Source organism: Notamacropus eugenii, chromosome 1 (assembly GCF_028372415.1).
Source record: "Notamacropus eugenii isolate mMacEug1 chromosome 1, mMacEug1.pri_v2, whole genome shotgun sequence".
Classification (NCBI taxonomy): domain Eukaryota; kingdom Metazoa; phylum Chordata; class Mammalia; order Diprotodontia; family Macropodidae; genus Notamacropus; species Notamacropus eugenii.
In genome coordinates, this window is record NC_092872.1 from 153,515,571 (window position 1) to 153,538,340 (window position 22,770).

The 22,770-nt window shown below is 39.0% G+C and overlaps 1 protein-coding gene and 1 pseudogene across 2 annotated transcripts in view; one reads left to right on the forward strand and one right to left on the reverse strand.

Annotated features, from left to right (window-relative positions):
• The window catches only part of LRRK1 (leucine rich repeat kinase 1), a 149,395-nt gene that overhangs the window by 50,697 nt on the left and 75,928 nt on the right, over positions 1–22,770 (reverse strand). For both annotated transcript variants that reach the window (XM_072616925.1, XM_072616920.1), the window contains exons 8-17: positions 20,631–20,758; positions 19,379–19,542; positions 18,632–18,769; positions 13,230–13,342; positions 12,309–12,385; positions 6,741–6,870; positions 5,810–5,922; positions 4,888–5,102; positions 2,494–2,658; positions 996–1,168 (exon numbers count right to left, since the gene is read on the reverse strand). In XM_072616925.1, coding sequence (XP_072473026.1) covers positions 996–1,168; positions 2,494–2,658; positions 4,888–5,102; positions 5,810–5,922; positions 6,741–6,870; positions 12,309–12,385; positions 13,230–13,342; positions 18,632–18,769; positions 19,379–19,542; positions 20,631–20,758 — 1,416 coding nt within the window. The remainder of the gene's footprint in view (positions 1–995; positions 1,169–2,493; positions 2,659–4,887; positions 5,103–5,809; positions 5,923–6,740; positions 6,871–12,308; positions 12,386–13,229; positions 13,343–18,631; positions 18,770–19,378; positions 19,543–20,630; positions 20,759–22,770) is intronic.
• LOC140529132 (uncharacterized) lies at positions 15,922–16,768 on the forward strand (annotated as a pseudogene).

The following is a 22,770-nucleotide window of genomic DNA, read 5'->3' on the forward strand; positions in this document are numbered from 1 at the left end:
CCCCAGACATTCGGGAAGAACCTGCTTGCTCCAAATCAGGCATACCCACCCAGCTGCCTTTCCTGCACAATACAGTTCGAATAGTTTAGTTCACTGAAATAGGGCTGGATAACTTCCCTACCAAAAGGACACCTTCTCACTAAATCCTTTCCCCCCTCAGGAAAAGAAACGTGTGGGGAGTGGGGTAGAGGAGGGAGGTGGGTAGAGAAATTTTAAGAAGTATGATTTGTATCAGCAGCCTAGGGTCAAACCTGCTTTAATCAATGGTTAGTGGAATGAGCCTCAGGTATCAGCAGCGATAAGGGACTTTTTGTTATGACTCCACAAAGATTCCCTCACAAGACAGGTGATTGCTTACAATGCAATGTTTGTCTTGGATTTCCATTTGGTGAATTGGGGTTCCTGGAAGCTCCAGGAGGATCATGGTTAATGCATAGCATTGTTCGGGTCATCCCTGGATCTTAAACAGTGATAGCCCCTTTGATGAGGAATTCAGGCAGGCAGGTCCCCATAGCCCTCTGGCAAAGTCTGGCCCTCTGCGTCCAAAGTCAGAGACTCTGCTCTAGCTAGTTGCTCTGCCCTTGAGAACAGAGATTCTTAACCAGGAGTCTGTGGATAGATTTTAGGCGGTCCATGAAATTAGATGGGGAAAAAATACTTCTTTACTTTCACTAACCTTTGGTGTCCTTTACTTTATTTCTTTAAAAAAACAAACAAGCAAACCAACATGATTCTGTAAATGGTTCCATAGGCTTCACCAGGCTACCAAAGAGGTCCATGATACAAAAAATGGCTAAGAATTCTTGCCCTACAAGGTCCTACGGGAAGATAGGTTTAGTACTAGAGAAAGGACCAGAGGCTGTGCAGAGCCCAGGTGAGTTTCTGGAGGAAGAGTGCCCTCACACACCTGGAAGATGGCCAGTGAGTACCTGCTTTCACTCACAACCCAGGGACACAACAGAGCATGAACACGGAACAAGACAAAGGACACTCACTGTAAATGTTTAAAGGTGATATCTGGAAAACCAGTGGCTCTTGATCCTGATGGAGATCGACAAAGCGCCAGCACGTATGCTCTCAATGTAGCGATCCTTTCAACACGAAATTTAGTCTCAATTAAGTCCAGGTGTGTCCCTACCACTAGCACTACTGAGTTTGGGGCCTTCGCCTACAAGGGAAAAACGAAGTATATGTGTCACCTTTTCTATAACAAAATGCAAAAGAACAAACAACAAAACCCAAAAACCTTAGGAGATGGTAAATGAACAACTTAGAGAAAACAAAGAACTAAATTCCTTGAGTGTTTCAATAATTCTTAAGATCTGGAACTTGTTTATAAATTCTCAATTGTAAAGAACTCTTTGGTTTAAAACATCTGTTTTAAGAGCTCAGTAGCAGAAAGTGATGTTCCAAAATAAATGTCCAGCCAACTACAACAGAGGTACAAGGGGTAGAAAATGTCATGATATTCTACATCCATAATCCCCTACCTGTCTTGATTCTGTCTAGCTGTTTAGGGTTTTGAGGAAGTTCTCCAGTCACTGTTTACTACATGACCTTAGGCATCCTTCAACTTTTGATGCATTCCATATTTGAGACCTTTCCTGATTTTTTCATCAAAATTTATCTTTTTGGGTCCTTCTGGGTCTTGCAGTATGCTATCTGGGCTATCTGATAGCTAACAGAGCATATAACATGAACAGAAGCCTTCCCAAAGAAGTGCTTATGATAAGTCTCAGGCAAGATGGTGTGTGGACAGGCAGAGAGATTCACAGAGGTACCCACTGGAGAGGCAAGATCCTTGGGTGTGGAGTCAGGAACAGACTTGGGTTCAAATCCTGTCTCTTGATAAATTACTAGCTTTATAACCACAGGCAAGTCACTTAATCTCTATGAACCTTTTTATCCTCCTCTGTAAAATGGGAACTATGTGTAGTGTATCTACTTCACAGGGTTGCCACAAGGGCCACATGAGATAATTTATGTTTGTTTGCAAACCTTAAAGCTCATATAAATGTCTGCTATTATAATATCCTTAGATTAATTACATCACCTGGGTAGGTCCAGCTAGGTGGCAAAGTGGATAGAATTTTGGGTCTGAAGTCAGGAAGACCTGAATTCAAATCCAGCCTCAGATACTTAACTAGCTGTGTGACACTGGGCAAGCCACTTAACTTCTGCTTGCCTCAATTTCCTCAACTATACAGTGGGAATGATAATAGCACTTGCCTCATAGGGTTGGTATGAGGATAAAATAAGTTAATATCTGTAAAATGGTTCATACACTGGCACACATTAGGTGCTTAATAAATGTTTATTCCCTTCCCCTTACTGAATGGATTCACGAAAGCCCCAAATGAGTAACAGCAGGCATTAGTTATATTTCTGAGGTCTTCTACTCAGACCATCCCACATCTAGATAGCCTTTGAAGTAAACGGACATAGGTATAATATTCTGGATTCCTAAGAAAGAAAATAGTGGTGGCTTCTTACCTCAATATTTAACAACCAGAACTGGAGGTTTGTGACAGCCTCTTCTCCTAGGGCTAAGTTCCAAACAACCACATACAAGGCTTTGTCTGTGAAGAAACACTGATTGACTGTGGACATGCTGGCTGGGCCACCAATATCCCAAACATTGAACTCCACAGAATCAACCTACTTGAACAACAATAACAAAAAGCCATTTTTACAAACTGTTTCAGTAAATCCCAAAGAGACCGTGGTGAACTTATTACCCAAGACTTCAATGCCCCCTTTGTTTCTCTAAGAAATCAGTAATCAGTGGGTGGGGAAAAGCCCGGCCACTCATCCTGATGATGAGAGAGATTGCATTTTTAATGTTGGGCTTGCAGTAGATTCCAGTCATCACCAGGATGGAGCGTCTTTGCTATGTACAACACTGGCAACCTCAATGAGACAGTGGGAGTTTATATTGATCTTGGTCCACGGCAGATTGGAGAGGATTGTTAAATCTAGTTCTCAGCCGAAAATGGTTCTGAGAAATTCAGCTGGAGGAAATCCCATTGGTGAGATCACTTTTGAGCATTGAAGTTTAAGCTCACAGGGAAGCAAGATCCGAGGAGACTCTGGTTTCCAAACTTTGCAGGCCAGTGAACACCACCTACTGGGGATTCTTATAACCTCTGCTGACACAAGTTGGCATGTTGGCCTGCCTAGAAGAACACTAGGCAACTGGGGTTTCCACACATGAAATGAACTGTATAGAGAAGTTTCAGCTTGAGTTTTACAGGCCAAAGTTTATGTATCTGGCACCTGATTGTAGAGAGACTCTTATTCACAATCCTCCCTATTACTTTGCAAAGACACGGCCTGAGTCTCCACCTTTATATAATCAACTAAGGGGCCACCATGTTTCAAAGGTCAATGTAATGCCAAGCACAGCTTTATAAGAAACAAACTGTTCAGTTTATTCAAGCATTCATGATTTTTCCTCTAATTAAACGGGAGGAGGCTTCATTTTTGTGACAGAAAAGGGCAGGGAAAACTCTAAATGAGAGTAACCCAGTAATGGGCCCTCAAGACCAATAATTCTTAATCACAGTTAAAGGAATAATAATGACATTAAGTAATTGTTAATGACTGAATCCAAAATGTGGTTACATTAGGAAAAAAACAACTTCCTTTCATCAGAAAATTGCAAAGTCCTTTTCAGATACTAATTAGCTAAGGCTTATGTCTTGGCTACTCTGGGGGGCAGGCTCGGTGTTAATTAGCAGGGGAAAAATGTTTTGACCCTCAATGACAGAACTCTGTTCTTGTGAGGATTAGACTCTGTGTCCTTGTCAGAACTTAAATCCAGTCTAAATGCTTAATTGCTTGAACTAGATTTCCTCAATCTGTGAAGCAATTTTATGTGAAGGACTCGGCATAAAGGAAGGCTTCTTTCTGCCACTGCATGATTCATTGGAGAATGTTCTGGGGGAGATGACTATTGGAAAACTCCAACATCATGTGTACATCAAGACACTCAAAGTTTTCCACGATGAAATTGCTATATGGTGCCTTGGGATCCCTGTGAGTACCAAAGGGTGACACTATCCAGGACAATGTATGAAGAAAGTATTTTCACTTCTGGTATATCACTGCCAAGCCTGGAGTCAGGAACATGTGAGTTCAAATCCAGTCTCGGGCACTTGCTAGCTGTGTGACCATAGGCAAGTCACTTTACCTCTCTTTGTCTCAATTGTAAAATGGGGAAAATAACAGCACCTACCTCCCAGAGTTGTGAGGATCAAATGAGCTAACTATAAAGTGCTGAGCATAACGCCTGGCACAGAGTAAGCACTACACAAACGTCAGTTACCATTATCATTACTTCTCTATGAGCTCTAGAAGATAAATCTAACTTCCTTACACTAGTATTCTCAAGATAAAAATTTCTCAAGTTCCTCTTCATAGTGGCAAACACACATGTATATGTTTGTATGCATTCACACACACATATACATATACATGCATATGTATACACATACGCCTACATAATACATATAAAAGTTTTGAGTATTGAGAAAAGCTCTTTTGACCTTCATTACAAAGAAAATGCATAGAGAATATGATGACTAACATTCATTCCCAAGGTCAGGCTTTAAAAAGAACCTGAAAAATGATAACACAGGCTGATACTTGCCTATTTCATTGCCTAAATTTCAGCTTCACCTATAATGAGAAATAGTGAAGGGACATTAAGAAAGTTATTTGCTTTGGGAACAATTCCATTTGAATTAAAGTATACCATGAAATAAGTGTCACTGGAGAGAGACCCTTTGGCAGTGTCTAAATCAATGTTTAATGCTGTGTTGGAGAAGAATCAACTGAGAAATTCCCTCCCGCCCAAATGAACTTTTAACTCTAACCATCATTGACCTTTGCTTTCAATGCAGGTGGTTTCTGTAGCTCCCATTTAGTGGTCCTTATAGTGGCATCACTGTGCATCATCTGAGGAGGTTTCCCAGTCTGTAAAATCTCTAAGAGAGTTGACTTGCCCTGTCGTGGAGGACCCACGATAATCATTTTCATTAGCTTGCATTTTTCTGCTTTCCGAAGTTGAGCTCTCAAGTAAGCTAATATAGTTTTGGGGCCTATACAAAAAAAAATCATAAGAAGGGGGAAAATCAGTACAACAGATGGTTAACAAATAAACATGTTCACAGGTACCCAAACAGTCTTTTTCAATTCTACTGCGGAGTAGGGGAAAAAAAGAAAAATAAAACTTCACAAGGAAAATGTTCACTGAATTTAAATATGGAAATGATACCCATTGAGAAGAAGCATTACTGTTGAGTAAGAGAGAAGGGACAACACTGATGAGCTGCATTAGTGAAAATCTCCAACGAGTCACAAACAAAAAGAAGTAAAATTTTTTTCTCAAGTATGATTAATATAGTTTGTGTTTACAGTTAAAGTCATATTAGTTTATAAATCCAGAAGAAAAACTTCTTACATCACTTTAGTTTTTGAATGATTTATATAAATAACCAAAGCAGAGTTTGTCATCAATGACTGAATATCTGAAAATGAGGAAGGTACCCCATGAATGATAGTTGGACTCCTGTTAGTGGACCCAGAGGAGGATATAGACAAAAGGTACCCAGAATGGACAGGTATAGCTATGGATGAATACGTAATTGGAGAAGTACTTCTATTGATGAGATCAGAGCTCCAATGGAGTCCTAAGTATATTGAATATCTATTGTACAATTGCTTTGTGCTGATTATTAAATTGAGGAATCATTTTTCTTGAAGTAATCTTGTCAAAATACGGGCAGCAGGTAAGTTGCATGCCTACCTTCTTTCTGAATCTCTGCAGGAATGTTGGTGATATTTAGTTCTTCTATATCCAACTGCCAAAGATTAGCTAACTGGCCGAGTTCTGGAGGAAGCTCCCGGAGACCTGGATTACTGAAAACACACACACACGCACATACACACACAATGCTGGAATGACCACTGGGTAAAGACTATGCCTTACTATGCCATTTAAAGTTTCCCTTTTCCATCATAAGCACTGAATCTTTGTTCTATTTTTTTGTGTTCCACTGCTTATTTTAAAGTCTTTTCCTTTGGAAAAAAAGAGTAAGAAGGATGGAAATTCTTTCCTCTAGGAAGCTGGGGTCTCAAAATTGTGTTCCTTAAAGTTTCATTTTCCTCTAATTTTACTACCATGGAAGATTACAGAAATGTGCTATTGGAAGATTATTAACAGTGAACAAATTTTGCATTTTTATTAATCAGACTTAAATTATGTTGGCTCCTTTTTCTTCTTTAAGGAGGAAAAAAATAACAGGGTTGTGCATTTTTAGCCTTTTCTCTCCTGTTTGAAGGAAGTATTGAGGACTATTATTAGTAAAAAAAAAATGCAAAATTCTTTGCACTCCAAATATAGATGCAGTAAATTGAAAGTGCCAAGTATATTTTGAACTGTGAAGAATTTTACAAACTCCCATGTAATGCCTAATAATCCTCATAAAACCTTCAGATGGAGGAGGAAGGGCTAAAATTGATAAAATGATATCTTTTCCAAAAAATGAAACCATTTCAAATAATCTCACTTAATTTTTAAAAACTCATGATAGTCGAGGTGACAGAACTGCTTTTATTTTTGATTTATGCAATCACAAGGCACCACAAGAATGGGGAGGTTTACTGATTCAGGCAGTACCACTGGATGTGCAAATCATGGGGTAGGCATCATACAGCTTTCCCCAATTTGTACTTACTTTCCTAAGTAGAGTTCTGATAAGCCTTTCAGTAGGCAGACAGACTGTGGGACCATGTCAAGTTGATTATCATTCAGGCACAGGACTTCTAAGGATTCACTAAGAAAAGCTGGAAATTCCAGCCCAGAACCTAAAAGATAATGGCAGAAATGATTATTAAAAATTAAAATAAAATTGTGTGAAAATGTTACCCCATGAAGACATCATAGAAAAGGCCAGCTCATGTCTCAGGAGGTAGAGAACTGGCCTCAGTGTCAGGAATCCTTGGGTTCAAGTCTAGCCTCTGACACTCAGTGGTTATGTGACCCTGGGCAAATCACTTAATCTCTGTGTTGTAGACAACTCTGGGAATCTAAATTTCAGAAGAGGTGATAATCCACATTTGTAGAAGTTTCCTTAGCAAGAGTTTCCTATAGGTCAGGGGTTAAAAAATTAATGCTTAATTATGAAAATAATTATTATTAATTAAGATTTATGCCATCAATTATAAGGCAACTGTGACATAGTAAGTAAAATGTTCAGGTTAAAGTCAAGAAATGTCACCTCTGACATTTACCAACTCAGTAATTAGTAATAATTAGTAAACAGTAATGAGCTATGAAAGTCACTTAGTATCTCTGTACATCAGGTGGCCCCCTAAGTCTTATTTATTAAGTCACTGAGGGGTTGTATATGTTTTGGTGAAGGAGATTTCCATAGTAGGATCCCCTATGTTGAACATCCCATCATCAACTGGGATTGTAGTGTGGTCACCATAAAATAAAATGTCATTTGGTCATTTAACTAGTATTATGGGAGAGGAAGGGAATGTAGTGTATATCTCAAAGATCTCAATTCTCAATTCTTAAACCCAGATTTATGAGAATCACAGGCTTGAATTTCAGCAGAATTTCTGAATTTGCCTTTATTCTTCCAAGGAAGAAAAGAAGGAAGGACTCCTTGAGATTTTTCTCAGCTCAATAAGCCCATGATAAACAGACGCCTGTATAGCTCCCTTACTTGTGTCCCTTTCAGCATGGCCCTTAAAGATAAGCCAGTATTTCTTTTCTTTTTTTAAAAAGTTGAAGCAATTCTCTTTTTCTCCTTAGAGACACTTTCCTCTCAGCAGTAATGTGCTACCTTCGCCTCAGAGAATGTTTTGTGAGAGAAGATAAAGGAATACCAAAAATTCACTCACTCCTTTGAAATTCAGGTTAAGTTGCATTTGGAATAAAACTCTTCTTTGGAGTCCCTTCTATAATAATGAAGAATGCTAAAGGTGCTTTTGCACAAGATCCTTGTTCCATGTGGAAATGCTCAGGGAGTGCTTTCCACAACAGAGGAAAGGGGTTGAAATTCCTTTGTCAGCTGCATTAATTCGCTTTTTCTACAGAAAAGAACCTTTAGATTCTTCTTCAAAGTTTCATTGTAGTGTTGAATATGTATTGAAAGAATAAATCTCAAAAACCAACTGATACAGTCAGAAGCTGCTATGGCAAACATCAGCTTACACCCATCATACATCTTCCATCCTAATGTGCAAAAATGTCTGTTGTGTAGAATACAGCTCAAGGTATTTATGAACTGTAATTATTTATTCATAAGTTATTTATGACTCTGCTGGCTTGAATTTTACCGTAAAAACAGCTATCCAAAATTATTTTTGGACAAGCCTGCTACACAAATATGACCACTTGTATGTGCATAAAATTACCCTGAATTTTATTACCCATCTGCACACAAGTTATCTTTGGTAAATCATTCCTTATCCAAGGATAAATAGTTTGGGAGGATAGCTACCTCAAAGCAGTAGCTTTTCTAGGCAGTAGCCTTCTTTATCCCACAACTGGTAAGTCTAAATTTTCCTACACATAGTAAAAAAAAAAAAAAAAAATTGGCCAGCCCTATGATTTCATAGTCATAGGGAACTTTTTGTGAGAAAACTCCTTCAGCTGATTCAGCAATTCATCAGTTACTTATAGTTTGAGAGAGCTGTCTGGGGGCATCGAGAGGCTAAATTACTTGATCACATAGCTAGTACATGTCTGAAGTAAGACAACCCCCAGGTCTTCTTGACCCCAAAAGTAAATCCTCTATTCACTTGATCATACTGTCACTTAATAATAATTTTTAAAAAAATAATTTAAATCCAGAGGCCTCCCAGTTGCCAGCTGTAACCTCAAATCAGCAATCTACATACCTTCCAAATAATTCTTCCAAGGAAACTGGGCCATGTTTTCCCTTTGTTCCTTTAAACAAACAGATATGTATTGGACTCAGTTTACTGTCTAGGTCAGGGGTGGGGAACCTGCAGCCTAGAGGCCTCATGTGACCTTCTAGGTCCTTTGGTGTGGCCTTTTGACTGAGTCCAAGTTTTGCAGAACAAATCCTTTTATTGAGGGGAAATATTCTGTAAAGTTTGGATTTTGACAAGGCTGGGCTTGAGGCCTCAGGTTCCCCACCCTGGTCTAGATATTTTTCCAGATCTTCTTACTGATCTCATTTGTATTTGGTTTACTTATCCACAAAGATATTCCCTTTTCCTCCTTGTAAGCTTCTCATGACTGACCTTTGGGGGAGGCTCCACTGTTTATTAACATTCTGCTTTTAAGAGTAAAGGTGGCATATACCTCCTTACTGAATTGCTCCTGGTACATGCTGAAAGATTTCTGTATTATCAGCTCACGGCCAGATTTAACCCATGAACATTGGATGAGCCGGACCAAATATATTGTATTTTTTTTTTTGTAACCAATCAGACCTTCATAACCTCTACAAGGACATCAATGAAAAAATTCTGTTTACCCACTTCAATACGTATGAGGTGTTCAGGGAGGATTAGCACTTTAAGTGGGAGGATTGCTGAGTTCTTTTCAGGGTTGTTCATCTGTCTTTGGTTGTCCACTTCTCACTCAACTCTGTTACATGTGTAGCTGCCACACCCTGGTAAATCCATCTCAGCAGATAGGCTAAACCAGGTTGAGGCCTCAAACTCATAATTTAGTTAGGAGGATGTCTACCCCAAGTACATGAAGACTTCCCACAGAGGATGGGGGAATGAGAATAATTTGTTCCAATGGCCATGAAGGAAGCTGAAGTGGGTGCTGTGAAGTGCCTAGGCTTGATCAGACATCAAAGATGCCAAGGACATTCACTGCATGCAAAGCCATCTTTAGTCATCTTGACTTTTGTCTTACCACTGAATTTTGATGATTCAGGAAGCACAACTGCCTCACTTAAATCCAATTCACATGCAAGTCAAGGCATCACTCATGAGTCAATGGTCCTCTTGGAAAACGAAGGATGGACACTACACTAGACACTTTCAGGATCTAGAGCCAGAAGGGGCCTCTGAGTTCATCAAATTTAAACCCCTCATTTCACAAAGGTGAACACTAAGACCCCAAAAAGGTAAGTGATTTGCAATTGTCACACATATAGTAGCACATCTGGAAACAGGTTTTGTGATTTCAAATCCATGGGGGCCAAGTCCTCTATACCACAGGGTCTTAATCTGGGTTCTATGAACATTTTTTAATAACTATATTTCAACATTCCTCTACAAATTCCTTTGTAATCCTATTTATCTTATCTGTACATTAAAAAATATTTTTCTGAGAAAGAGTTCAAAGGCCGTTCATAGACTGACAAAGGTGTCCATCACTCAAAAAAAGTTAAGAACCCCAGCTTTCTCCCATGAATGAATATGATGATACTACTTCATGATTTGACTTCTAAACACCACAAATATCTTTACCATAAAATATTTCTTAACTTTGCAAATTGTAAACACCCTTTCACCGTCATCTGATAATGAATGGTACACTGGAAAAAACACTAGCTCCAAAGTCAAAGGCCCTGGGATCCAAACTTCCTTTTGATGCTTACAACCTTTATGAATACAGACAAATCATGTAACCTTTCTAGGCCTCAGTTTCCTCAGCTCTAAAATGAGGGGGTTGGGCTTGGTGGTTTCTGAGATTAATTCTAGTTCTGGACAATGATTGTGACTATCAGTGAATATGATAGTTTCAAATATAAATTTCATCAAATATAGTAATTACTCCCTAAAATGTTAAAGGGAAATAGACAGAAATGGTCAATTCAAACAAAAGACAACCAACCACCATGTCTTTTACTTGTATTTCTACCATATACCACAAAATTACAAAATCATCACATGATGAGCTTTTCCGTAAAGATTTCTGGAACTTCCCTATATTTTCTCCCAGGTGCCACTGTCATGGATTTTTGGGTTCACTCTTAAATCCACTCAAAGCTGGTTTCTGGAAAATATCACCCATCTCCTAGTCAGGTTTGCAGTTGCCCTGGTTGAGGCAGATGGAAGATACATAAGGCATTGTCCTTTTCCTTTCTGTCAATCTACACAGTCATTGGAGTTTAGCTGATGGCCCTCTGAGTTGTGACTGGAAGGTTAGTTTAGCTCAAATAGGATGTGGCCTTCACCTACCATGAAGGAAACATTAATAACCTTCTATTGGTCTTCTTTTTCCCCTTCAACTGTGGGACTACATGTTCCTCAGGAGAGCTGCACCCAAGAATCATTCTGCTAATAACTTATTACAAGTGACCTTATAGATCAGTTATAGTCGGGGGTTCGTAATCTTTATTTGTGTTATAGACCCTTCTAGATATCTAGTAAAGACTATTGCCTTCCTTCTCACTATAATTTTTTTTAGTGAATAAAATAAAATATACAAGACTATAAAGAAAACCAATTATATTGAAATAATTATCCAAATATTTTGAAAAACTTCACAGATCCCAGATTAATGATCTAGTTCAATTCCCTTCAAATGCTCTTTGGTCTCTGTTGAATTTTATTTACACTAATTCAGACCATCTTCACTATAAGTTATTCAAAGCTAAACAAAACAGATCTTTCAAGTCTAGCCAGAAAGTTGTCTTGCCTTCAAAAGGACTTAAGTGTTGGTTAGTTATTGAAGAACAGGATACCAAAGGGTACACTTTTGAGATCAGCTCACTTATAAGTGCTTCAGCTTTTAGAACAAAATGGGATGTTGGTGAGTTTAAAGGTAACATTGGTCCCCCAAAATTTTCTAGTAATTTATTTCAGTCATCTATCTTTCTTTATTAACTGCTGTGGAAAACCACTGAAAACTGTATATTTAGATCTGATAGATTTTCAGGAAAATCCATATTTCCTTCTCAAACGGAGTTTAATGAAGGCAATCTGTATTATGTGGTTTGTATTATGTGGGCCTGGCAACATCTACTTTGGGAGATAGTAATGGGGATCATGGTGATATCACTGGGTTGCATTTTCACAAAGAAGAAAGCACTGGGGACAAAGCAGGACTGGCTTATCTGATACTGCTACCACTGTGGACTGATTTGTTGAGAAGTGCCACATCAGGAATCATGTAAAAAACAGCCTATGTCAAGATGCATCATGCCAATACGACACTACATGTTAATGGCATTTTCAGGCAGTGCAGGCAATAAATTCCCCTACCTGGGAAAATTCCATATATACATACAGTGCCTGGCACCCAACATGCTGTTCTAGTTTGTATTTCAGGATGGGAACTGAACATGCAAATATACCTGTCTCTGTACATGAACGCTGTCTGCTCTTGGTATTGAAGAAGGAAATCCGCTTTGTTTTCAGTCCATCTTCATTTCTGTGGGGGAAAGGTAAATGAAAAAGGCATGGCCAGCTTGGTTTACATGTATAGGTGGTGTCTCTATACAATGCTAAACCATCTGACCAGAAAACAAACAAAAATTCACTTTGTCTCTTGGAATCTATGCTAAAAGCAGGGGCAAACTTTGATATTTACCAACATTACTATTTCAAAGGGAAATTGCAGCACAAATTTTGAATAGTTGACCAAATTTATATTTGATAGTTTATTTTGATTTTTTTTAAAAAGATGCTCTTTGCTTTAGTTTCTGTTTTCAATTTTTTTTCAGATAATGCACAAGCAACATTTCCTTTGCATCAAATGACATCTGCACAGACAGAAATTACATTTTTAGACTGCTTACTATGGTTAGCCTTTTGAGAAATCCATTATCTAATTATGTATAGGCTATGCCCAGGAGCTAGATAAATGGCACCCTGGAAATAAATAGATGAGACTTTTTATTTCCAGAAGGCCGTATTTGCTGCATCTGATTAATACCACTTACATTTTATTAGAAAGGTTTTGGATTTTGTTTTGTCTATCCTCTCTGCTCTCTTATTTGTGACTTAAATTATAAGATGCAAAGCTGAGTCACAATTCAGGTTGAAATTAGAAATAAATAATCAGAAGGGGGAGACTAAGAGGCATGAAAAGAATGGTGTTCTATTTTGTTAGTTTTCATTACAGTTAAATTTAGGACTAATGCTCCTGATAGAATAGGGAGAAAGATCTTAGTGACTAACTTGAGCATCCTCAAAGCTTAAGCTATTACAGCTAAAAATTGCACCAAGACTCAGAATACCCCATGTTGCAAGTTGACTATAATACAGCTGCTTACTTTCCAAGCTGATTTTTAGAAAGATCCAGATATTTAAGTTGCTTGCAGGTCCATTTATCTTGAGAGGGAAGGCTGATTAGTTGGTTCCCTAATAATTTCAAGGACACCAAATTCTGAAAGAGAAAGGCAAGGCTCAGAGACCATCAAACACATATACAAAAATAAGAGAAACAACTTGAACTAAGAAATTAATGAAGTGTGAGTCAAGGAAGTTGTTTAGTTGAAAGTGTGTGTGTGTGTGTGTGTGTGTGTGTGTGTGTGTGTGTGTGTGTATGTACAGACAAGTATATTTACATGTTCAGATCCCATCCTGAAACTCCTTTCTAAACTCAGGTCCCTTAATTCAAGTTCCATCTGTCTTTACTACACCACACTATGTTTCTACCCTGGTCATAAGATCACAGGATTTAAGAGATGGAAGTGACCCGCCATGGAGTACTACTCCCTATCCCTCCAATATTACAAAATTGCCTACTGACATCTTATGTTCCTCTCTATGATGAAAAGGCAACAGTTGAAATGGGAAACTATAAATAGAACAGTGTTGAAAAAAAAAAGTAAAACTATATTGGACCTTGGTTTTCTTTCTGCCCCAGGGCTAAAAAAAGCCAGTGTCATTTTTGCTATTTGGGACAAGGCGAGGCTGTTAGAATACGTGGCCTCACTCATGTCTCCCTCACCTCCTATGGGCAGAGAATTCTGAATTCTGAAGGGATGGAGTCAGGGCCAGTGACTGGGAAGGAAAAAAGGTGTGGCTGGTCCTGGCCAATAACTTCAACATTCCAAAGGTAGAGGCCAGAGAAGGGAAAGGAATACCTTCTGTCACTTGGCTACCTAACCCATATCTCTTTCATGTTTTGTTTTTAACAAAGGTTATAGATAAGTGCTGTTTACTATCATAAAATTATTTCTAAGGTCAATTTTAGGAACCTATGCTGTACAAGATCATATTTCATAAATATGAATTTTTTTCTTTCAGGATATAAAATAAAAGTATATCATCCAATTTAGCCTTCAGTCCTGGCTCTGTGATCTATTTTAGATGACTTCCACAAAAATAGTTAAGTTAGACTTGTTTAAGGACAATCACCAAAATAAAGAAATCTTAAAATTTGAATTTAGTGATCCTTCTTTAAAAACAAAAATACACCCACACCCCCACACACACATCTGACTAGAGATTTCCTCTAAGAAAATGAAATTAATATTTTGATCAAGTGATGCTAGTAGAAACACTGAACAGGAGAGAGAGCACAGCATGACGTTGGGAGTAGGAGTGTCAGAATATTTGAGTTTGAATAAGAGGAACATTGAATTATTGGGTTTTTCTTAGAGCTCGAGGAGACTGTATGGGCCATTTAGTTCAACCTCCTTTTACAAGAGAAGAAACTGAAACGTTAGGGAACTGACATGACTTCCCCAATGTCACACACTTAGAAAATAGCCGACCTGAGATTTTTAAATCCAAGTTGTTTTTTTTTACTCCAAAACTTTCCTTTCATGGAACCAAGGTTCCACTATTTTTTAGCTGTGCCACTTTGGTTGAGTCACAGCCTCAGTAGTCTCAACTTCAGTTTCTACGTCTGTAAAATGTAACAAAACAAACAAAAAATTCAAGTGATACTATCTTACTCACTGGGTGACTGTGAGGATTAAAAGAGCTAATTTATGGAAGCTACTTTGAGACTACAAAGGGCTATCCAAACATAAGCTGTTATCAGGATTTTAATTAATTATCATTGTTGTGGCATGTTATTGCTTTGCCCCTAGTCCCAAGATACTGTATCAAAATATAGGACAGAAAGAATCTCCTAAAAATGAAGCACACTCTCAAAAGAGGAAACAGCAAAATTTGATACTGGGGTTAAAATAAGGACAAGTAGACTTTCTACTTTCACATCCCCAGCTAAGTGGCTTGGTGAAAATTTCAGCAATCCAGAACCATAGAGCTATGACCCACTCTTCTCTATGAAAACATGGGCACTAACTAGGTGCTACATGTCCTTTTCCAAGCCTGGGAGAACAGCGTGCTCTAGGCATGCCATCTGGTGATCAGAGAGGAACACTGTTAACAGCCTCTTCAAACACAACGGTGGCCAGAGAACCTGGAATGATGGGGGTAATTCCTCTCAAGTCGAGATACAAAGGAAGACTGAATTATTCCCATCACAGGGATGGGCTTTCTCAGGGACAGCAAGAACAGAACATAGGACCGAAGAACATTAGAGAGCAGCTGAAGAGAGAAAGCATAGGAAATAAAGCACTAAGAGACAGGGGTAGGGGGTGTGTGTGCAGGGGAGCTGAACCTTCTTAGCATCCCCTGAACCACATCATGTAGATAGCTGACTTCCCTTATGCTGAGGCTAGCACTGGGACTGACATCTATATTTGCTTTCTCTATCTTTACTCTTTTACTCTGTGCTTTTTCAAAACTTTGTTAATTTTTTCGTGCTAGAAGGACCTTAGATGTAATCTCTAGCACTGCTCAATCAACAAGCGCTAAGTGCATTCCATATTCTAAGCACTGCATTAAATGCCCCAGATAAAAAGATGAGGAAACAGATACTGGGGCTGTGGTGTAGAGGCGAGCAGGTCAAAATGAGCTAGTGGCTAAGGACATGGTTGCTATGGTCCTCTATGCAGCAAAGCTGTGCTTTTGTGTGTGTGAAAATTTTGCGTGTGAAAATTCATTTCTCCCAAAAGATGGCAGAAGATCTTTAAGTCCCACCTGGTGCAACTGGTGGTGAGTTATGGCAACACCTTCTTTGTGGTGTGCTTCTCACTGATGCTGTGAAGTATGGTGATGTGACAGAGAAGGTGAACCTCTAGAATAACCCTGGGGCTGTGGAACACTTCCACATGAAGTTGTTTCGAGCCCAGAGGAACCTCCACATCGCTGGCTTCTCTCTGCTGCTGCCTTTCCTGTTCAGACGCCTGGTGACCCTTTTCTCCCAGCAGGTCACACTGTTGGCCTCCAATGAAACCTTTATAAAACAGGCTGAGGGTGCTGGCAAAGCCGCCAAGAAATACATAGAAGAAAATGGCAAGCTGAAGGAGAAAACTGGCACCAACAGCAGTAAATTGGACCTGAATGATGGTGTGCTAGCAGAGAACAAAAACCTAAAGACTGAACTTAAGAAACTCATGGAGGAACTGGCCATCAGCAAGTGCAGCCTGGAAAGAGCAGAAAATGAGGCTCTGGCCATGCTTGAGCAGTCAAAGGGCTGCCCAAAGAATACTACTGTCTACTAGAAGGGCAAACTCGCCTCCAGGCTGCAGTGGACAGGCCCACAGACAAGAAAGAGGTTCGAGGGGTTGGTTTCCTTCCCCTTTCCATCCTATTCCTCCTTCCATTCCTCCCTATCACAAGCAGCTGCTTCTCTCTGGATCACGTTGGAAAGGGGGGAACACAAGAATGCTCCCTGCCTCGTCCAAACCTCACTTCCTTGGTATTGGGGCCTGTGTCTTCTTCAGGCTTCATAGACCCCACTACTGACTCAACTGCTTTGGGCTTTCATTTTTGCTCAGCTTGTAAATGAACTCTGACCAACTTTGACCACTGAACCTTCTCCCTCCACCCCATGCTTGCCTTACCCTAAATCTAGAGGGTAGCCCCAGCAATTGGGTGTTGGGGGTAGGGGAAAAGTACCTAGATATGATGGCTGCAAGTTTGGGCCCCTTCTCATTTAGTCCCCCTTGCTCTCCCCTCCTCTCATTTACCTTCATCTCTTCCTATTCCAAAAAACAAAGGGGGTTTGCTGTCTGAGGAGGGGGCACCTGAGATTTGGTTCACAATTTGGGATGGTAGCTGTTTTACCATGAAGAGCCCTCTGCTTTTTTTTTTTTTTGTGGGATGAGGAATCTTGTATTCTCTCCAGCGTGGGTACTACTGGGCTTGGTTTGGGACTAGCTTCCACCTTCTCTTGGTGAAATAAAGTTTGTTAATCAAAAAAAAAAAGATGAGGAAACAGCCTCTGACTTCAAGGGATTTACATGACATGCGTGAGGAGACGGAAGGAGAGGGAAGATGATGATAATATGTACACATCTAAGTTTTTATTTTTATAAACATATATATTACATACATATGTATCTATATGTTTGTATATTCATATTCACACCTATGTGTACGATGTGATTTTTATATATAAATATATGCATTTATATAAACATGTTACAAATATAGACATATAAAATATATGTTAATGTATAAAATATATTTTATACATATATTTATATACATATGTACACATCATATATATGTGAATATGACATATAATGTACATATATAATCACATTGTGCACACACATGTAGGAGTTAATATGTGTGTGTACACTTACATGTACATGAGTATGTAGATAGGTGATAGACAAAAAGATAGAGAAACAGATGGACAGATAGATAGACAGGCAGAGACATAAACAGAGACAGACAAACAGGCAGAAAGACAGATAGACTGACAGACAGACAGATAGATAGATAGATAGATAGATAGATAGATAGATAGACAGATGGATAGATAGATAGATACATTTGTAGGAGAAGATATTGGAAGATACTCTGGAAGGATACCAGGAAAGGCCTCATGTAGGAGATGACATTTGAACTGAGCTTAGAAATAAATCAGGGATGCTAACCAGCAGTCATAAAGAGAGAATACATTCTATATGTGAGAGATGGTTCATGCAAAGGAACGGAGAGCGGAGTGCTTGCTGTCTGTGAGGAACAGAAAGAAGGCCAGTTTGGTTGAACAATGTGTGAAGAGGACTGATGGATATAAAAGGGATAGAAAGGTGGGTTAAACCAGGCTGTGAAGGGACTTATCAAATAGAGGAGTCTGTGTTTAGTCTTAGAGGTAACAGGGGGCCACTGGAGGTTACCCAGCAGCAAGGTGCTGTAGTCAGAGCTATGCTTTAGAATGAACACTTTGGTGGTAGTATGAAATGTGGCCTGGAGAAGGCAGGGAACTGAGGCAGAGGTCTGGAGTCCAGCCCCATCATTTTACTGATGAGCAAACCAGTTTGCCCAAGTGATGTACACAAGTAGCAGAGGTGGAATTCTTAGAACCTAGTTCCTTTGTCTCCCAATTCAGAGCTCCTCTACCATCCCACACTGCTTCTACAGTAAAAAGGAAATAATTTCTTCTCCTTGGTCAGCACAGGAAGCATTTACTCTTCTGACACATCTCCTATGGTTGTAAAACTATCCAGTCTAACCTTTTCTAACCTTCCAGTTAGAAAAAATAACAAAACTCCCACTCCTAAAATTATTTGAAATAGCTACAGACACAAAAAAATAAGAAACTGTCAAGAGGCATTCTTTGCAATAAGCTGGCATTATGCTTCAATTCCAAGTATGTTGTAAAAACTGAAGATTAGAAACTACAAGCTTTTAGACTTACATCAAGCTGGAAGAGTCCCACAGAAACATCTTTGAGTGCATTTTCTGAAAAATCCACTTCTTTAAGGTGATTTTTCCAAAAAACAGCGAATTTGTCTGGCAGATACTCAAGCAGATTTTTGGCAGCTTTACAACATTTCTAAACATTCAAGGAAAGACAGAGATATGAAGCTCTCTAAGACAGAGAATACTGTTGTCCAAGGTAGTTTCAAAGTGTTGGAATTTTCATTTTCCATACTTACACTAACAAAACTGTTACTTCATAAGTATGAACCAGTGCTTAGCTAAAAAGACCAAACCTCAAGTTTTTCCTCATTTATTATTCTCCTTATTGAGCGCTCACTGTATTCAGAAGCCTTCACTAGCTTACATCGGAATTCTTACTTCCTTTAAGACTCAGCTCAGGAACCACCCTCTATAAGAAGGCTTTCCTGATCCCCCAGCTGTTAAGTGTTCTCCTCCTAACTATTTTGTATTTATTCTACATAGAACCAATGAGAGAAATCAAGCTCCTGGAGGGCAGAGATTTTTTTCTAGTCTTCTTTTTTTCTTAGCCCATGGCCTGGCATATAGTAGGCACTTAATAAATACTTGTTGATGAATTTTTCTCTCTAGATCTTTGTGTATCTCTTTTTACCTTCCTATTCCCAACACTAAGAAATCTCCAACATTTCTCTTAGATGTAAACTTCTCTTCTTAAGTTGAAATTATCATAAATATTTATTTTAGCTTCAGATTCTATACTTACCAAGGGGCAGGCCCAAGGATCAGGAAAAATCTTCAGCTTATTTCTGGAGACATTCAGGAAATTTAGTGATTTGAACGAGTGAAGGAATACTGCAGGTAGTTCTGTCAATTTATTGTCAGACAGGTCAAGCTCCTGTAGCTTCCTTAATCCAATCCAATTAGTTGCTAAAAGAATGACCTTATTAGTTCCCATGAAATCAAATACCATCTTTACGCAGATGATTTTCAGATGCATATATCCATCTTTCTCCTGACATCCTGGATATATCCTCTTTCTCCTGAGCTCCAGTCCTGTATCACCAACTACCTTTAGGATATCTTAAATTGGATGTGCCATGATCATTTCAAACTCATCATGTCCAAAACAGAACTTATTATATTTCCCCACAAATCATCCCCTCCTTCCAACGTTCCTGATACTCTTGAAGCAACCACCTTTCTCCCAGGCTCACAAACTCAGTGTCACATCCTCTACTCTGCAACCCCAATTCACTTCACATATTGAATCTGTCTGTCATCTATTCATCTTGTTTTTGCCTTTTCAACATGTGTCCCCTTCTCTCCATTCATATAGCCACCACCCTGGAGCAGACCTTCATCACTGCCCTACTGCAACCATCTTCTAGCTAACTGATCTCCCTGCCCCAAGTCTCCCCCCACTCCAATCCATCCTCCACTCAGCTACCAAAGTGATCTTCTTAAAGCACAGTCCTGACCATGTCATCTTCCAACTCATCAAACTCCAATGGCTCTCAACTTACCTCCAGGATCAAATATAAAATACTGTTTGTCATTTAGTGCTCTTAGTCCTGTCCTACCTTCTGTGTCTTCCTGTACTTTAGTCTTATATTCTACAAGTCACCTACACTGGCTTTCTGCTGTTCCTCAAACACATCTTCTGACCATGACTTCCCCCATGCTTACTTCCTTGGCCACCTTCAAAAATCAGCTCCATTCCTACTTTCTGCACAAGACCTTTCTGGGTCTCCTCCACTTTCATTTTGCTTTCCATTCACTATATTTCTACCTTATATCTACCTAGTTGTTTGCCCGCTGCCTCTTCCAGTAGAATGTGAGCTCTTTGAGGTCAAGGATTGTTTTTACCTTTATTTATAACACCAGCACTTAGCAAAGGTCCCTGGCACATGCCAAGTTCTTAACAGGGCTTGTTGACTGACTAACCTTGCTATTGGATACAAACTCTTTTTCAGAAGGAAAAAAAAAATCCATCAGATTACCAAATATCAACCTACCATTTTCTTCTTCAAATAATTTTTCTAAATAATTTTTTGTAGCTGTCAGCTTTTGAAGTTTTGAGAGGTGTAAAAATCCGGGAGGAAGATGTGACAACTTGTTGCTGGATATATCAATTTCAAGTAACCTGCAATTAAGAGAAGAAAGGTAAAATCACTGGGGCAACTTTTATTACTGCTTCAAAACAACGATATCATCGTTTTCCTGCTTGTACAAGAAAGACCATGTGATGCAGTGCACAGAATATTATGCTTGGAGGCAGAAAGACCTGGTTTCAGATCCTGTCTCAGATGCTAGTTGGGTGAACCTCAGGAAATCATTTAATTCATTTGCGTCTCAGTTACCTTATCTGTAAAATGGGTATAACAGCTACTTCACTGTGAAGATCAAATAAGGTTTTATATATATATATATGTATATAGTATTTTTATATATAAGGTTATATATATATAATATTTATAAAAACCCAATGTGCTATATATGTCAGCTTACTATTTTGGCAAGATTTTTTCTCCTTATAAGGGGTAAAGAAAAAAAATCTACAGTATCCTATTCAAAGGATAGTAGCCAAAATAGTTTAATTTAAATGAATTTGGGTAGATAAAACTGTCATCATACCTCATGGTGAATGACAATTATACTCAAACACTAAAAAGATTAAAACAGACAATTGTGTGCTTCCAGAGGCTGCCAAGTAGTACAGTGGACAGAGGGCTGTGCCAGGAGTAGGGAAGACCTAAGTTCAAATCCAACCTCAGACATTTCAGGGCTGTGCAACCCCGGGTAAACCCACCTCTGTCTGTCTCAGTTTTCTCAACTATAAAATGGGTATTATAATAATAGCACCTCCCTCTAGGGTGGTTGTAAGGATCAAATGAGATAATACGTGTAAAGAGCTTAGCACAATGCCTAGCACATAATAGGTATTTAATAAATATGTGTTTCCTTCTTTCCTTCCTTCCTTTTACCTCAAAAATGCAATTTTCCTTGTATGGGTTCAAAACAGGTTGAAGCCCTTAAATGAGACCTTTTTCAAAGAAAAAAATTTACATAAAATTAGCATTTAAAAAATCCTGACCCACTGGTGGGGGGGTTAGGGAGGGGGAACTTAGTATTTTACCTAAATCCAGGAAAATGGAGAAACTTAGAATGGTCAATCAGCCTGACATACTAGAAAGAGTTCTATTTTTGGAGCCTGAGGACATGGGTCTAAATCAGGAATGAGGAATCTGTGGCCTTGAGGCCACATGTGGCCCTCTAGGTTCTCAAGTGCAGCCCTTTGACTGAATCCAAATTTCCCATAATAAATCCCTTTAATAAAAGGATGGTTTATTAATTTTAAAATTTTTAAAGAATTTTTATTTATAATTTATTTATTTAATAAAAGGATCTTTAGTATAAAAGGCCTAATAAAAGGCCACACTTGAGGACCTAGAGGGCCACATGTAGCCTCGAGGTCACAGGTTCCCCACTCCTAGTCTAAATCATAATTGTGATTTTTACTAGTTGTATGGTATTGGACAAGTCACATCCCTTCTTGGGGCCTCAGTTTCCTCATTTGTCAAGTGAAGGAATAGCTTTACATTTTCTAAGATTACTTTTAGCACTATGCCCTCTGATCCTAAGCATAAACTTTTCCTTTCTCCCCCTACAACATTCCCTATCTCACTGCCCTCTTTCCTGTTTCTCTCTGCCCCTCTTCTCTTTTCCAAGCATGGGCTAAGAGCCAGGTGCTTTGTGGAGGTTTTCTTAGGAGTCTTCCTTCTCCCATACCTCCCAATTAAAAGCTTCTCATTATGACTGCCCCCCCCCCCCCATCCATTATGGAGTCAGAGGACATGTGGATCCCAGATCTGGGAGAGACATTTTCTTGCTCAGGAGGAATGAAGAAGAGATGAGTGTTTCTTGCTAGCTTTTCTCTAATCTTTTCTCTAGCACTCCTAGGGCAGCCCCTCTCTTAGTCCCAAATTTAGAAACTCTCCTGTTCTCAGGAGGACAATTTATATAATAACAACAGACAAAACAACTCTGAAAGATTGAGGAGCCCTAACCACCACAGTGACCAGTCATAAATCTAGAAGTCTCCTAATGCTACCTATCTTCGGATAGAAAGGACTCAGAATGCAGATTGAAGCAGAT